At 39.6% G+C, this 17,708-nt stretch overlaps 1 protein-coding gene across 7 annotated transcripts in view; it reads left to right on the forward strand.

The window, feature by feature from the left end:
* The window catches only part of septin8 (septin 8), a 74,573-nt gene that overhangs the window by 52,884 nt on the left and 3,981 nt on the right, over positions 1-17,708 (forward strand). For 2 of the 7 annotated variants that reach the window (XM_031897572.1, XM_031897570.1), the window contains 6 exons: positions 1,573-1,759; positions 2,736-2,897; positions 4,588-4,684; positions 5,009-5,177; positions 6,780-6,912; positions 7,321-7,511. In XM_031897572.1, the coding sequence (XP_031753432.1) occupies positions 1,573-1,759; positions 2,736-2,897; positions 4,588-4,684; positions 5,009-5,177; positions 6,780-6,912; positions 7,321-7,511 (939 nt within the window). 7 annotated transcript variants of the gene reach the window in all.

Here is a 17,708-nt window from a genome sequence, read left to right on the forward strand (position 1 = left end):
AGCTAAATACAAGGTTAAGTTTCTAAACTGCTTTAGTGATGCAAACTTGAATAATGTTGACACCCTGCCAAAGCTGTGAGCCTTCTCTGTTCATTATACATGGCTTCTTCAGATTCCACAGTGAATTATATCTGGTTGACTAATGTCTTCCTGTTCTACACTGTGACCCCGTTTTATATATACAAATATATATATATGGGCCAGAGGCCACACTGGTTTCCACAACAACAGATTCCCTAGTTACAACATTGCCTGGGTGTTTCTGTGCAGCAGGGGCCATAGGCCTGAAAGTGTGCAATATACTACAATGCTGTGTAGCTCGGTTTCTCTTAAAGTATGGTGCAGATTTATGGACAGTAAAAAACAGCGGTGTAAATTCCACTCTAAACAATTCTGTTTTAAAATTAGGCTTTAAAATTGTGAATATAAATTTAATAGATGCATTTCACAGCTTTCTGGTTGCTATGGTCCAGTTTACCCTATGCAACTAGGCAGTAGTTTGAATGAGAGGCTGAAAGATAAATAGGAGAGGGCGTTAATAGAAAGATAAGTAACAGTAACAATAAAATTATGACCATATAGAGTAGTGCCTCATCTGGAAGCTGTAATGTTCTTGTGTTAACATGGTTGTATTGAATCTTAAGGAGGGATAGTGTAATACTACTGAGTATTATAAATCCCAGTGACTAAAACCATATTTTATTTTTGGACTCAATTAAAATAATAAAGGTGATTGCTCTATCTTCTGGAGAAGTATTTGTGCAGTCTGGAGCTGAATAGCAGACTCTCACTTCTTAGAGAAATAAATCACAGGGAAGTCTCACATGTTTTCCAGTAAGTCTTGGCACTGCTATGAGGTGTCTGTGGGTTTTCTGTATTAATAACCCATCATTTATGTATACAGTATTCATGCAGTCATGTGCACTTCCCAGCTGCTTAAGGGAACATTGCAGACAAAGACAAGAATGTAGCAGTTCCATTTATGTGGGAATCCATTACACTGTAACACTGCAAGCTCTTTCTTCTCTTATACTCTGTAATTTTTTTTGAGTGAAGGTTTCTTACATATTACACTTCTTAAACAAAAGGGGTAATTTACTAATGCCTTAGATGCTAGAGGATCAAAATTGTATATAGGGAATTCCCCAGTCTGCCAAGTTAAACGTCCAGTCCATGGTTCATAATTCACAAAGGGCACAACCTGAGGGGCAATTGTTATCAGTTACAGACTGTTCCCCAGGTTTTATAAAGAAATAAATTAATAAAATAGAGGGTAAGGGGTACATAATAAGAAATCGGGTACTTTTTGTTCCCCCAAACATTATACCCTAGCAACGTGAGTACAGGTTACATTTCAAACCTACTAAAATAGTAAATAATAATAAAACACAAAAATTAATATTTGCTTTTAGTCTTAGAATTCTAATGGCTAAACCATTACATTTAATTTTAAGGTGAACAACCCATTTAAATAACTTTCGGAATCCATCAGCTTTGGATTTTGAGATTTGATAATCCTTTAAAGTAGCCTGAGGAGACATAACCAGAGATTTACATGGTATCTTTGTGCAGTTACAGGTCAGTTGTTGACTACATTGATACTCAGTTTGAAAATTATTTGCAAGAAGAGCTGAAGATCCGCCGTTCTCTTTTCAACTACCATGACTCCAGGATACACGTCTGCCTTTACTTCATCACGCCCACTGGGCACTCTCTAAAGTCACTAGATCTGGTCACCATGAAGAAGCTGGACAGTAAGGTACCAAGATCTGCCCTAGGTCTCATACAATATTTCTTTCTGTTCTTATGTCCACTCTTGTGCCCTTCTCTTTTTCTTTTCTCTCCCAGGTATCCCTGCTCCACCCAGGGTGAATTGGTGCACGGGATACTTGGGAGCCTGGATCAAAATGGCACGAGTGTGTTCTGTGCAAATGTACCCCAGGCCAGGGAGTCTTTATTAAGGAGTGGTGCACCAACCTGGAAAATTTAGCAACTAAAACAATTGTATTTACCATAACCAACTGAAAACAAACCCGTAACTTATTTTTCCTTTTCGTTTTTTTACCTAACCCTTTATTTTGTTGTTTTTCATTCCTCCCTCAGTTCCCATAGTGCTAGATTGGACAAGCGCTGGCCCAGGGGAATGCACAGTAATACTACATTTAGATTGGAACAGTTGTTAGAGAGCTGAAAGCAGGAAGTAGAGTTCTCGCCAATATGTTTTACTCCTGCTCACTCTAGCTTTTATAGATTACATTTTTGCCTAACTATATTACAATTTTTTTTTTATTTTGCACAGTCTATGCATTTTACACTGTTTTGTTTTTGCATTGAACTGTTCCTTTAAAACTTTAATCAGCATGTTAGTGTTTTATATAATGGTGAGCACGACTTATAAATTGGTAATTTAGTCAATATATGATTGTTTTGCTTTTGTTATTCATATCTGCTAAGCAAGTCTAAAAAAGGCCTTGTCTGATCTTACTGCAAGGATGCAAACTGCTCACATCCTTTATAATCATAGAGTACACCTTTTTATTGTAAAAGCCAAACTGTAGTTTTTAGTGACACATTCCCCTTAAAGATTTTGGCTAGCAGTATTAGCTGTTACGTATTTTGGCTGCCTCCCACCATCTGGGAATAATAATTGATATTGAAACCAAATGTTGCTTTGTAGTACGTGGGAGGTAAGCCCATTAATCTGCCTTTCTCACACTCATCACTCTGTCCTGCAGGTTAATATCATTCCCATTATAGCCAAGGCTGACACCATTTCCAAGAGCGAACTGCACAAGTTCAAAATCAAGATCATGAGTGAACTGGTCAGCAATGGAGTCCAGATCTACCAGTTCCCTACAGATGATGATGCAGTGGCAGAGATCAACTCTGTAATGAATGTAAGTGCCTGCAGTTTTGGGCGATATTATCTATCACATAGAAGTGGCCGGCAAAGGTTTTCTACAGTCTTATGCTGAAGTGCCACTGTTTATTCAGGCTGGTTAGCTCAGAACAAGGTTACACATAGATATATGAAAACGCCCATCTTATCACTAACACACTATTAATCCAGAAGTATCCAGGTTAATAAAACTTTAGGCAGATGGCACACGCAATATTTTGTCACCTGCAGTAAATATGCTTTACCATAGATCCCTAGTTTCCTTCCAGGAATAATGTACATCGGCAGTGGGGAAACATATGAGTTGCTTCATCTTACCAAAGTTGATTTGCAAGGTAACTTTGGGCTACTTAAAGTAGAAGGAAAGGTAAAACCACTAGGGGGTGCCCCCCAGTGATTGTAATTGCTAACCTTATACCCCGGGCTGGTGCTCCTGTTAGGAGAAAACTATACCAGTCTGGTGTAGCTGCGAGAGAGCGACCAGTGATTGTACCTTTCCTTCTCCTTTAAGAAACCCAAAGAGACAGCTATGTTTCCCCGCTTTTTTATTTTAATTGTATCTGATTAAATGATTTACATGCTCGAGGAAGCAGATTATGGATGAATGGATGTGAACAAAGGCCCATGGGCTAGCGACATTATGAAGGGCTGGCATACAAATGAATGTCATCTTAAAGTACTCCTTATGATTGCAGCTCCATGCAGCTTCACATGAGCTCTCGCCAGTCAGTGGGAGGACAACCATTCAGTGCCTTGTGGCATGGGAGCTAGCGGACAGTTGCCAGACAGTGTGTAGGCAAAGCACACACATCCCCTTATTTGACCATCAATCATTAAGTCCCTTTTAGTTACTTGCTGTGCCTTTTCTTTAGCTATTGCTGTTATTCTAGACCCAAGTTTTGTCAGACTCTGGGGGCCATCTCCTGGCAGTGGTTGGTATTGCAGTTTTCTCTTATACACAATAACATGGAAAAAATAACACATTCCATAAATTTTGAGCATCTTTCAAAGGCCTTAATTCTTTGCAAGGCCTTAATTCTTTGCAAGGCCTTATGTGCAGTTTTTTGCAGTACCAAGTCTCTTCATAGCGGATCTTTTAATTTTTGGCATAGGAAAACCGAGTATTGGGGGTTGTCGACGTCTGGAAAACACTGAGTAGGCCAGAATAATATGGGGGACGGTGAGGGGGGACTGTAACGACAGATCCCTTTTATGCTTGATCCAATAGCCAGAAAGCTCTGAATTATGGGAAGACCATCACCCAAAGACTCATTTTAAGCAATTAATTCTAATTTCCTTTTTCTCTGTAATAATAAAACAGTTCCTTGTACTTGGTGGTAACACAGCCACATGAATCCATATTGGTGGCAAAACAATCCTTTTTTTGGTTATTTTATGGTACCTCTGCTGCCTACCCCTAATCTGCACTCCCTTGTCATTACACGACAGGGGCAATGACTCCCCCCTGCAATAATATAATAATAACAAAGAATCTATGTGCTTCTTATGGCAAAAAATACTGCTTTGGGCCCAGTATTAATCAGCTGATGGAATGAAGAGCATTAGTACTCTAGATACTGAGTAGAGAATCTGCATGTAGTGTATGCTGAATGTTTGTTCTATTACTTTTGTTATATTTCGATGTTATATTGTTCCAGATATGAATAATGAATGTTCTTTTTCTGTAGGCTCACCTGCCATTCGCTGTAGTTGGGAGCACAGAGGAGGTGAAAGTAGGAAATAAACTTGTGAGAGCCAGGCAGTATCCATGGGGAGTAGTACAAGGTATGACTGTAAAAAAAAATCAGATGCTTTCTGTTTTACTTCCCCTGACCCCCATCATCCATATAAATAGAATAAGGATACATAAAGTCTACATTGCTGGTACTCTGCAGACAATGAAAGGTAAGGGCTGTGTGTATCAAACCACAACCCTAACTTGCCCTAGAGAGTTATGGTATACTGGCAGGTTTTTGACTGCTATCTGCTTTATTTAGAAAAGCCAGCCACTGCTGTTAAACTACACTGGATACATTGTGCCGATTAATTTTTTTAAATAGATATTAAATGTGCACTTTATTGTTTCTTTCATTACCTGCTGAATTCCAGTTGAAAACGAGAGCCACTGTGATTTTGTGAAACTGAGGGAGATGCTGATTCGGGTTAACATGGAAGATCTGAGAGAGCAGACGCACACCCGGCATTATGAGCTGTACAGGCGGTGCAAGCTGGAAGAGATGGGCTTCAAGGACAATGATCCTGACACACAGCCATTCAGGTACCGCTGATAATGTCCAAAGGAAGAGAAATAAATCCATGGAATAAATGAGTCAAGAGCAATATCTGTCTTATATAAATCTTGGTCTTATGTTTGGGTTGGAAAGAAACAAAGGAATACTCTGAGATGAATAGTATTAAATTACATAAAAATTCAGGACAGTAATAGCAGTGTTATTAATCCATGGAGGCACTATTGTATCAGGCAGCTGAATCCTTTAGACCAGTGCTATCCAACCTCTGTGGTACCGAGGGCTGGAATTTTTCTGGCCTACATAGTAGGGCGATAATGAAAGCCAGTTTTAATCTGCACCCACTTCAAACTACACCCATGTTATCACTATAGCTTTTAAGACCATTCCCACATTAATGGTTGTAGTGAAGCAAAAACCCAAATGTTTGGTGCTCACTGTAGGGATATCACCCTTCATTTATATGTGAAAGAAGATTATTATGTCATTAACACATACCCTTAAATCCATATGCCTTCCTTGTGGATAGCACAGCAACCCCCAGCATATAATTACACACCTTAGGGACCATATAATGACTATTTCCAAATGCTTAAACTCCAAGAACAAACCCCTGGCAGGTTCATCTTCTACAGGCAGCATAGGGCAGGCAGAGTAAGGCACACAGAGGAGCAAAGGGCAGGCAGAGTATGGCACACACAGGCAGCATAGGGCAGGCTGAGTATGGCACACACAGGCAGCATAGGGCACTCTGAGAATGGCGCACACAGGCAGCATAGGGCAGGCTGAGTGGCGCACATAGGCAGCATAGGGCACTCTGAGAATGGCGCACACAAGCAGCATAGGGCACTCTGGGAATGGCGCACACAGGCAGCATAGGGCAGGCAGAGTATGGCAAACACTGGCAGGGTAGGGCAGGCAAAGTATGGCACACAGGCAGGGTAGGAAAGGCAGCATAGTGCAAGCAGAGTATGGTGCACACAGGCAGCATAGGGCAGGCAGAGTATGGCACAAACAGGCAGGGTAGCGGCCATTACAGCTTTAATTTGTATGCCATTCCAGCTTAGGCAGCAAAAGCTTGTAATGTATTTTTATTGTTAGTCAATATAGGTATAATTTCTACAATACTTTTGTATTTGTGTTTTTTTATTCATTACTTTTGCCACTGGCTAACACGGTACCACAGTTTTTGTTTTGTGATTAACTTCAAGCCATTAAACATTTCCCATTCAAGTCTGGACTGAGATTCCGACCAGGGGCTTATGATCAGCATGTTGCTTACCATCCCCTTTGAAGTTGCTCCCAGTAGCCTTAAAGTAGGTGCCCATTTTAAAATTTCTGGCTTGGAGGCAAGTTTTGGAAGCATAGAGGCATAGTTTTACCCCAAGCAGAGACTTCTGCAGGCTAGCAGTCTACATGGGGCTTCCATATAGCCAATCACAGCCCTTATTTTGCATCCCCAAAGAATTTTTTCATGCATGTGTGGCTCACCAAAACAGTAAGGGAATTCCTGGTCTTTGGCACTTTAAATCAGCCCCTCTGCATTGTTTGATGTATAATGACTCTTGCTGAATTGGTGTATTTAATTAGACAGCCTTTCAGTAGAGCTCACTGAATGGTGTACTTTTCAGCCTTCAAGAGACTTATGAAGCCAAAAGAAAAGAGTTCTTAGGCGAGTTACAGAGAAAGGAGGAGGAAATGCGGCAGATGTTTGTAAATAAGGTCAAGGAAACAGAAGCAGAATTAAAAGATAAGGAACGGGAGGTAAGTCATTGCCAAGTTTCTAACTCGTTACTCTGTGGGAAGCTGTGTTATTGTGTTGTTTTTGTTGTTCCAGTTGTGGTAGCATTTTTCTTTATTTTAGGATATGTCTATTGGCTCAACTGCCCTGCTGTATATATGAAACAGACACATTTATGGAGTGAAAACCCGTCTGTGCACAGAATTGCCCCTCCTTTTATATGGACGCCATAAGCTTTTTACACAACTTAAACTGTTTAGTAATTAATTTTTGCAGCCCGTAGGCAAGCATTAGCTGATCCTGCTCAGTTCCATGTTTTGCGCTGTGCTAGCCAGGGAAGGTGGTGATTTCCTCACTGCTCTTTTGAAGAAGAAAAAAAAGAGTTGACATTTGCAGACCTCGTCACTTCATTGCCTGTTTCCTAATTGCAGCTGCAGGAAAAGTTCATGCAACTAAAGAGGGTACACCAAGAAGAGTCGAAGAAGGTGGAAGATAAAAGGAGAGACTTAGAGGAAGAAATGAATTCCTTCAACAGACGGAAAGCCGCCATGGAAGCTCTCCAGTCCCAGTCATTCCAGGCCACCTCTCAGCAACCTCTGAAGAAAGACAAAGATCGGAAAAAGTAAGTTGTACTGTCCTACAGTAACATTATTAACATTATTATTGCTGCTACCGAGCTTGCAATCTAATCTCCTAATCATGTCCCATCATTTTTTTAGCAGTGCACTTACTGATCAGATTCACTGTAGAAAAAAACTACTATGAAGTCAGTTCTCTGCCCTATCCAACACTGTCTATATCTTTCTGTAGTGGGCAAATGTCTAGATCATGGTTAGTTTAGTCATTTAGTGCATATGGGATACATTTGTTTTCTTTTGGCCTAAATCACATGGACCTGATTCTGAGCCTGCAAATAAATACATGCAAAATCGGACCCAATGCTCCTATCAGCTTTCGAATGTGCCTTTACCTGAAGTCACTACATTGGCCTGAGTGCAGACACGCAAAGCGGATTTTGGCGTCAAAATGCACAAATATGTATTTCAGCGGCGGAATCTGCTCCATGTGGCTGCACCTGGGCTGACAAAGTGGCTTCGGGTACAGGTACAAGGAAAAGATGTGTGGAGCATAGTGCCACAGCCTTATAGACTCACTGACCTCAAAACTTGTTTGTTGAGGGATATACAGATTTTTGTGCAAAGATAAAGGCATGGATAGTATATTTTTTTGGAGACATGTGCCCAGACCTTCATTAATACTCAACTCAAACCAGGTTTACCCACAACCCAACTGCCTACATTACAGAAGTAAAGTCTTCTGTAGGCCAGAAAGGGAGGCTCCAGTTTAGAACCAACCCACAACTAAGCCAATACTTGTTTTGCATTGTGGGTACTTGACCTATTGGAGGACTCTCTTCTCATGGCAAAGTAGCGCAGGAGAAACCAGGGAAAACCACTAGAACAGGAATATGTTCAAATGTAGCGAAAGCATCTTCAGCACAGCCAAAGACATGTTACTTTGACATGCTTCCCATGATCATCACCCATCAATCTGTTCCTTATCATCTGTATTTCTATTACATGACTTTGAGGGAGGGGCCTTGTAGAGATGCATGTGGTACTGCACTTGGAACTTAAAAAGCCAAGTAAGAATGTACCGCTAACAAACCCGGTGCCTGGTCAAGCAAAGGCTTTTCATTAGTGCAATTATTTGTATTATAGGAGTCATTTTCTTGAAGGCAAATGTTTCAGTATTTTGTCCTGCTCATACTCACAATAAACATTTGCTTGACAAAGAGTTAAACCAAATGGATAACCCCTGCACATGCAGCTGACTAATAAGAGCTTCTAAGCAAGAGCAATCTGTACTATTTGTTCCTGCCTCAGTGTCTGGCAGTGTACATGGCCTGCTTCTAACCCAGTGGCTTAGTACTATGGCTGTTTCTGTACTCTTCACTTCACTTGCTGTTTTCTCTTAGGGTTTTCTACTAAGCATGGGGTCTTTTGCCAGAAGAGAAAGCTAAATCATTCACTGCATGTGGCTATATCAGGACAGAGAGATCGGTTGTAACATTTGCAAAATTTGAGATGGTTGGATGACCGGAAACCACCTTTTGTAGGTCATGGTGTTCTGCATGCAAATTGTGAATTCTCTAACACCTTGCACATATACCTGCCAACACTTCAATTTAAAGAGAGACTCTTGACAAATGCATCTTGCTAGGTTGTACTTAGACTATGCAACTGCACAGGTGGATACGTTTAGGGTTCCCCTCTTTAAAGGGGAATTGTTGGCACACAGTAATACATAATGGGGGTTTCTGATGTGGTGTACAGCAGGGGCCCAACATACATGCTAACCATAGAAGTAATTGTAAACTACAATTTCCAGCATTCTCCGCACCACCACTGATGGGTTACAAATTTCATCTCCTGCTCAGTTTTGCTTAGTAGAGAGGGAATAGATATCTTGGCTCTATTGTATTGCTATACTCAAGCTATAAGCAAACATAATGCTGTTCTGTGTTGACTAGATGAGGGCAGTCGGGGGAGGTAAGGAAAGTTTTGGTAAGAATGGATAGGAAAACGGCGTCAGTAACATTTATAGAATACCTTCACTATTCAACCCATAATATTTGTTACACAAATACAAAGTAAATTCACATCTGTAGTGGCCTTTTTAGGGAATTTATTATCCAAGTTAGATACACAGTAGGCTTCTCTTAGAACTGCAATAAAGTGGAAAATTAGGCACCAGAAACAATTGGGCCCTTGATCAAAGCCAGCTGCAAAGCTATGTTTTTTAGCTCTGAGCATAGAGATATGTTATACCATATTCTCCCAAATAAAGTGTGTGTTTGCATCAAATTCATAAAACCTTAAATGTAAAAAAAAAAATGTATCTTTGTATCATGGTTTCTTTCTTATACAGTCCATGAACAATTTGGGATTTGTGCTATTCTGTCTCTCCTTTTACTTCTCTCTGCCTTTAGCAGCTCTTTGGTACCAACATTGCCCTCTGCAACACCCCATGTCATTCTATTAGCTCAGTTAGAAACACCTTTGTAGCAACTATGCCACTTAAAGAGATTGTACACCTTAAAAGTAACTTGTAATATAATGTGGACAATAATATCTGGAGACAATTTGCATTTGGTCTTCATTTTTTATTTGTGGTTTTTGAATTCAGCAGATCTCCAGTTTGGAATTTCAGCAGCTATATGGTTGCTAAGATGCGGTTTACCCTAGCAACGAGCGACTGGTTTGAATGAGAGACTGGAATATCAATAGTAGAGAGCCTAGATATAATGATAAGTAATTAAAAGTAACAATAAAATTAGAATTGTAGCCTCACAGAGCAGTAGTTTTGGCTGTTAGGATCAGTCACTCCTATTTGAAAGCAGGAAAGAGTCAGAAAAGGAAAGTGAATTTGAAAACTACAAATAAAAATAAATAATAAGGACCTATTAAAAAGTCGCTAAGCACTGGCTATTCTATAACATACTTAGAGTTAACTTAAAGGTGAACTACCCTTTTAAATAATATATTGACCTCGCAGTATTTCTGTTGGCCAAAGACAAATGCACTATAACATAAGGGTTATTTTACCTTTAAATATACAGAATACCTATTGCCGTTTGCTTTGGCTGTGGATATAATTTCTTTTTCCCCTCTGTTCCACCAGTAGATGATTGTGTTTTCCATTTTTTTTTTCTGTGTTATAATGTTTGCTTTTTCTTTCTCCATTTTTCAGTTAAGGAGGCACAGACTTACAGTGTATGTCAAGAGTGGACTTACCAGTTCATGTCATTTAATTGCATGAATTCTCACCATGCCATCTTTATTCCCTAACATTACATGAGCGGACCAAAGCTTTAAACGAATTCAAACAGAACACTTCCGTTTACAACAACAAATAAGTTTTTGCAATGTCTGCAGGTATAAAGTGAATTAAGGATAGAAAGTCGTCGCTTTCTAATTATCTATGCAATAACAATGTGTATTTAAAATACTTACAAATGTATTTAATATTTTTTAACATATCTTAAGTCTTTCTCTTGGTAACCATATTGACTAAACGCAAAGACCTCCCTTTTGTTTTGTTTTTTAATCATAGGAATATTTAAAAAAAGAAAAAAAACAGACAATCCATGGAATTTATCTAGAAATGTATATATTCCCCCTTAACTGATTTGTTTTGTTAGAGTTGTGATGAGAGGAAAAGACTAAATGCAATAATGGAAAAAAAAAATGTCACTGACATTCTAAATATAGTGTATTCCAGGCGGGTGTAAGGGTTTAACCCCTATCAGCGGGTAGGCTAAATTTGGTACAAGTTACAGCACTTTTTATCCATAAATGAAAATTTTTTTGAAAACTGTGTGTCCAGAAGCGGCAAAATTGGATAAGTATGTTTGAAACAAATCGCCCAATCACGTCAGCAATTTCATGATCTTTTAGCATGGCCTCATCTTCCACATTGTGGTGCTTTTTCGTTTTTGCATTTTTGTTCTTCATTTTTTTTTTTTTTATATTTGTTTATTTATAAGCATTTGGGAGTTTTAGACAAAGGTGCTTAAACAGACCCAAAGGCCTTATAGTAACAGAAGGGCTTCACTATTATTGGGTTTCTTGCAATTGGAATAACAGATGTTTTATCCGTTACTGTTTTTAAATAAAATATTCCTGCGGCAATATTAGCAATATCCTGCTTGTTGTATTTAATTTGTCCTTTTCTTTTACTTTCCCTTTCCTTACAGTGTTTGTAAAGATATAAAATAGAATAGCTGGCTTATGATTTGCTATTTATGTGCAGATTGAACAGGAAGTACGCAGTATACGTAGTGCATTTGTGTCAGGGTTACCAAATACTCAGATTTGTAGATTAAAATTCTATTTTGACAATTAACCAATAAGATTACGTATTCTCTAGGAGAAGTAACAGTTGCTATTTAGGGCTAGTAACTTTGTATGCATATTGGGGCAAAAACAGAAGCCCTTTGTCTTATAATAGATGAGACAGAGGCAGTTGGTAGGTCACTCAGTTACTCATAGATTATTACTTATTAATACAGGTATGGGATCCGTTATCCAGAAAGCTCTAAATTATGAGAAGGCCATCTCCCATAGACTCTATTTTAATCAGACAATTCAAATTTTTAAAAATCGATTCTCTTTTTCTCTGTGATAATAAAACAGTACCTTGTACTTGTTCCCAACTAAGATATAATTAATTGTTGTTGGAAGCAAAACACTCCTATTGGGTTTAATTCATATGATTGGTGATCCAAATTACAGAAAGATCCCTTATCCAGGTCTTAAGCATTCTGGATAACAGGTCCCATACCTGTAAATAAAAGTTGAGATACATTAAAAAAAGAAATGTTTTTCCTATGAAAGCCAATTAATAGAACACCACATGATAGAATTTCCGTTGGAATTCTCATTTTTGTACTACTTGAACGCAGCTTATAATCCAAAGGAATGTTAAATTATATATTATTGAACATATACTTTGTATATAACTGTTGGACAAAGTATCACTTACTGCTTATGTTATCCTAAAAGTCTGTGGAATTGTGTGCAAGAGGGACAGTTACACCTCTGCTTGTGTGGCTTTTATGTCGTTAGGCACAAAGCAGAATTGTCTTTTGTTCTCTTTACTCTGAGCTCCATTTAAATCATTTTCTACCCTTAATGTCTGTGCTTAGATTGAACATAGTGAGGAATTTATGGGTAGGATGACTTACGGTAGTTTAATACTTAAGATCCTTAGACAGTAAAACTACCAAACCCAACAAAACTAAAAACTTGGTTTAAACTTTCACGCAGGAAGATAATGGATAGTTTCCTACTCCAGAGGGGCATAATGCACCAATGCAAATAGCCTGGCAGTGGGGTCAGATCGCTAGATCAGGCTGAGTGGACAGATGGACACACCTTGCAAAGTTAAGGTAAACTAAAACTAAGGGATGATCTTTTCCCGGTAACAGCGTATGGGCCTTGTCAGCAAATCTCTACACCGTTGCTGTCCAACTTATTACTGATTATTTCTCATACATTGTGTTCAAGGGCCAGATTAAATTACTATGATATAGTCATACAATGAAGTTTATGGAGCCCTTAAGAAGACTGGGGGCCATAAAAAAACCCTTCAGAGGGCCACATTCGGCTTATGGCCTCCAGTTGGACAACCCTGCTGTAGACCGTTATAATTTGATACATTAGGTGATACATTTCTCAGCAGCATTAGCACCTTCTGTGCATGTTCCCTGACTTGAGGCTTCGCCTGGAGCTAATATATTGTTTTCTCACAATCTAAAATTGTGCTCTTCTGAGTTAATTGTATTTTTGCAGTTTACGTTAGTAGGTTTCCATTGCTACTCTCGTTATTCTGGAAGCACCCCCTGCTGTTCTGTCTGGGCAGGTGGGCAGACAGCGCCAAAAGCTTTTCTGCTCCATTCTAGCTCTTCTGTCCCATTGTGCCATAAACTGGAGCAGAAAAGCATCAGGAGGCACCTGTCACCGGCTATTTTAGAAGATCAAATAATGAAACAATGAAAACCTTAATAACATTTATTTTCCTTGAAGTGGAAAGTAATGGCCAAGGGCTTCACTTTCATATGTGCACTTGAAGGGGAACCCTCTCTCTGCATTTATTGTATAGAACCAATAGGGAGAGACTTTGGTGGGGCCATTGAAATGATATGAAGGCTGTGTATGCTACACAAAATATAAGCAAGTTCCAGTTCTTGGTATTGTTTCCATTGCATACCTGGTATGAATGAGAGACCAAAGCATTTCTGTGTGGGGTGTATATATTCCTGTATAGGTAAGGATAATGTTCCATCTTATAAAGTGCCAGGGTTTCCTGTTCCGGGCAGATCAGGGCATTACATTATACAGTGTATTTCTTATCATTATAAGCCTTAACCAGAAGCTGGTGTTGCCACAAGATCTGCTCCCCAGGACGCTGCTCTATGTGTTTGCCAGATTTATCATGTTCCACAACACTCCTACATTACTCTGTGTTTCTGCTCAGTGGGATTTTGTGTTATTTTGTTTATTAGCTCCTCTCATCATCTGTTCACATTTGTACTCTTTTTGTTTTCTGATTATTAAATCTCACTTTTATTTTGCATTGTGGTGTGTGTGTTTATTTTGACTTTTTTCATTTTGCAGTCCCCTCTGCCTGGAGCAGATGCTGGGGATAGGGTTGGCTCAGGAACACACTGTTCCATGTTCCCCAATGGTTGCCACCTGACAATACCATAGACAGGGGGTTTCCCATTCACAACTGAGACGGGTGTTTTGATAGTGACACTTTACTGTCTCATTTCTCAGTGTGATTCAAGGTCTAAACCAAAGGTTCCCAACCTTTCTTACCTGTGAGCCACAGTCCGATGTAAAAAGAGCAACACAAGCATCATAAAGGTTCATGGGGTGCCAAATTAGGGCTGTGATTGGCAATTTGGTAGACCCTTTATTGGCTGGCAGCCTACAGAAGCCTCTGTTTGCCAGTACATCTGTTTTTTGTGCAAAACTTTCCTCCAAGCCAGGAATTCAAAAATAAGCACCTGCTTTGAGCAACATCCAAGGGGTTGAGGAGAAACATCCAAGAGGTTGGTGAGATACTAGTTGGGGATCGCTGATCTAAACCTTTCATTTGCCCCTCTCCATTGGGTTAAAAAAAACGCAAATTTGTTTACACGTGAACACACATTCAGTCTCATTAGCCATACAGAGAAACTGTAACAGCTCCTATACAAATAATTACACTTACTCACCATGTGCAATAAGCAAAATAGTGCGTTTGCAACTCATAGGAATATTTGCACACATACTTAGTAGCCCTGTAGGTGGAAATGCAAAGATTTCCCTGAATATACTGTCACCGAACTACTTTATGATTTTTCTCTGCCGCTACATGAGTCTGCCAGCCTTGCCATGGAGTAGCACAGTTAGTCAAATGCCTAACCATAACTGGTTAAAAAGGGCCACTATACCACTGGAAGGATTACGGCAGTCCAGTTGTCTCCAATCAGAAAACTCTTTGCGTGGGAATCTTGCAAAGCACAATGACAACTAAGAACAACAAATGGAAAAAAGCAAGGGGTGGTTCACCTTTACATTAACTATTAGTATGTTATGTTTGCAATTGGTAAATTGCAAATTTATAGTTTTTTAATTATTTGCCTTCCACTTTTGCTTCATTGCAGATTTCTAATAGGGTCACTGACTCATCATTGTTACGTTTTGTTTCTTATCTAACTATTCAGTCCCTCTCCTATTAATATTCCAGTTTCATTAAACCACTGCCTAGTTGCTAAGGTAAACAAGACCCTAGCAACCTGATAGCTGCTGAAAATCTAAAGTGAAGAGCTGATAAACTAAAAAATAAATATCTAAAGAAACAAAAAAAATAAAACCAATTACAAATTGTTTCTGAGTATCGGTGTCCACATAATACTAAAAGTTAATTTAAAGGTGAACAACCTTTCACAAGCTCCTGGGCCATTGAGGGGATTCAAAAGGGAAACAAATATTGCACATTAAAAGAAAACTACTGCTTGGAACTTGCAGTCCTTATTTACATAGCCCATCAGCATGAAATGATTCAGGGATTGCTCCATAGCACCAGGGGCACATAATAGCACCGCTGTGTGCACTGGCATTGGAATGAAACATCACTGAAGAACATTCTGCCAGGTTCATACTACGACATTGTACATTACATTATTTTTATTATTATAGTGTGTACAGTTCCTTTATTGGTGCTTGTAGTAGTACAGTGGGTTTTCGCAGGGGACCCAAATAATACTGAAAGATCAGCTTTGTGACCCTAGAATTGGATTAGATTGCCTTATTCTTATCACAGTTTCACAGCAGAAAAATAATTCACATTATTTATGGGGATGACGGAGATCCAACCAACAGCATGAGAACCCAAAAGTGAAGAATCCCTGTTGCTGGCAGCATATGGCAAAAACTATAAACATAACTCACCAGTCTTAACAGGGGGTCCATGGCATATGTGAGTACCATGAATGTAAAAGAATTGTAGACCTTTATGCAGATAAACTCAGACACATAGCAGCCTTGTGCGTTTTGTGACAAAGCACTAAATCATAGGCTGGGTACAAAACACACAGCTCACACAATATATACCCTGAACTGGGCATGGATGAAATCATTGTCCAATAGGACATAATTCAGACAACTGTCCAATAGGACAAGGGGGAAGAAAATTGGTGTTACTATCACTACATTTTGAAAAATGTTTGGACTTCATGTCTAAGGCATGGTCATGAATATGCTCCTTTAGCATCCTGGATTGGTTACCACACTGGATTGGTCAGTAGATCGGTTACGTTCTTGGTGTCAGAATTTATGCAGTGGTTAATAGTATACAGGCCCAGACTGGCAATTTGTGGGTCACTATTTATTGGGCCTGTTTGGGCCTCTGTGTACTTGAAATGCCAGGGCCTGTTTTGAATCTCAGTACAGTGTTATATCATAGCTTGTACCATAATCATAGCTTGTACTAGTTACAGTGGATGTAGAGCTTTTTTCGCCCGACACGTTATACATTGTGTTGAGCTGCAATTAATTGTTCCTTTGTATGTTAACGAAAGGGGTTTGTGTTAACCATCAGGTTTTTAGGAGACTATGCTGGGTAAGACTATAGGCCTCATCTGCAAAGCCATTGTAGCATGCAAAGTGCAAATAACTGAGGAATTGGCCATTTTTTTGCACTGCATTTTTGCATTTTTTGGCTGCAGGATCCAAGTGCAATGGGTGGAGGCACATTGGCATTCCCCTGCCTGTCCCCTATTCACCCCCACCGTTAGCATCATTCAGCCCACATCTGGAAAGGTGGCCAGGGCTTAGCTACATGACCTGGAGCTGCTCTCTGCACAGGGTTCCTCCTGGGTATCTTTACTGTACATAAAAATACATAGGAGGTCAAAAACTAGGTCAATACATTCCTAGTTAATACATATTGAAAATAGAGTGTGGATGGATCCAATGAAATAAAAATATATGTGTTCATCTTTTTAAGGATTGGCTCTTCTCTCCATCGCACAGTGAGGCTCATTTATTAAAAGTGGGCAAATTTTCCCATGGGCAGTAACCCATAGCAACCAATCAGTGATTACCTTTTTTCAGCCAGCTGCAGGTAGAACAATGAGTGTAACAATTTGATTGGTTGCCATGGGTTACTGCCCACGGGCAAATTTGCCCACTGTTGATAAATGACCCCCATTGTGCCTAGACAAGAAATAGGACAGATATTCATGAAAGTCCTCAAAACACAACTGATTCTGTTGGGAATGCTGATTTTCCATTTAGTTGGTTCATTCCTTACCATGCCTGGATTTTTTTTAGAGAGATGTGATGATTAGATGGATTCTGTAAGTCCCTTCACTTTCCATAGTGGGCGGCTCACAAATCTAGCAAGCAGAGGGAAGTTCCAGAATCCACACTTCACTACGAAACAAGGTGACAGGGGGTTCCATTACACCGCAAACCTAAACTGGTGGGGAACTTTTCCCAGCGAGCATAAAAACAGGCAATCATGGTTTCCTTGTCTGTTGACTGAAAGGAATTGGGGGGACCAAATGTTAGGCACTCCCCAGTTATTATACTCGTAGACCTGATACCCCGGGCTGGTGCTCCAGTTTGCTGAAAACTGCACCAGCCCTGGGTACTTCTGTAGGAGGGCCATGTCTTCCACTGCTTCAATCTTTCTGGGGGGCCAGGCCAGTGCACATGTGCAGTAGAGTGACAACTTTTTGCTTCTGAGCAGGCCATACACT

This window comes from Xenopus tropicalis, chromosome 3, assembly GCF_000004195.4.
Source record: "Xenopus tropicalis strain Nigerian chromosome 3, UCB_Xtro_10.0, whole genome shotgun sequence".
In the NCBI taxonomy this organism is placed as follows: domain Eukaryota; kingdom Metazoa; phylum Chordata; class Amphibia; order Anura; family Pipidae; genus Xenopus; species Xenopus tropicalis.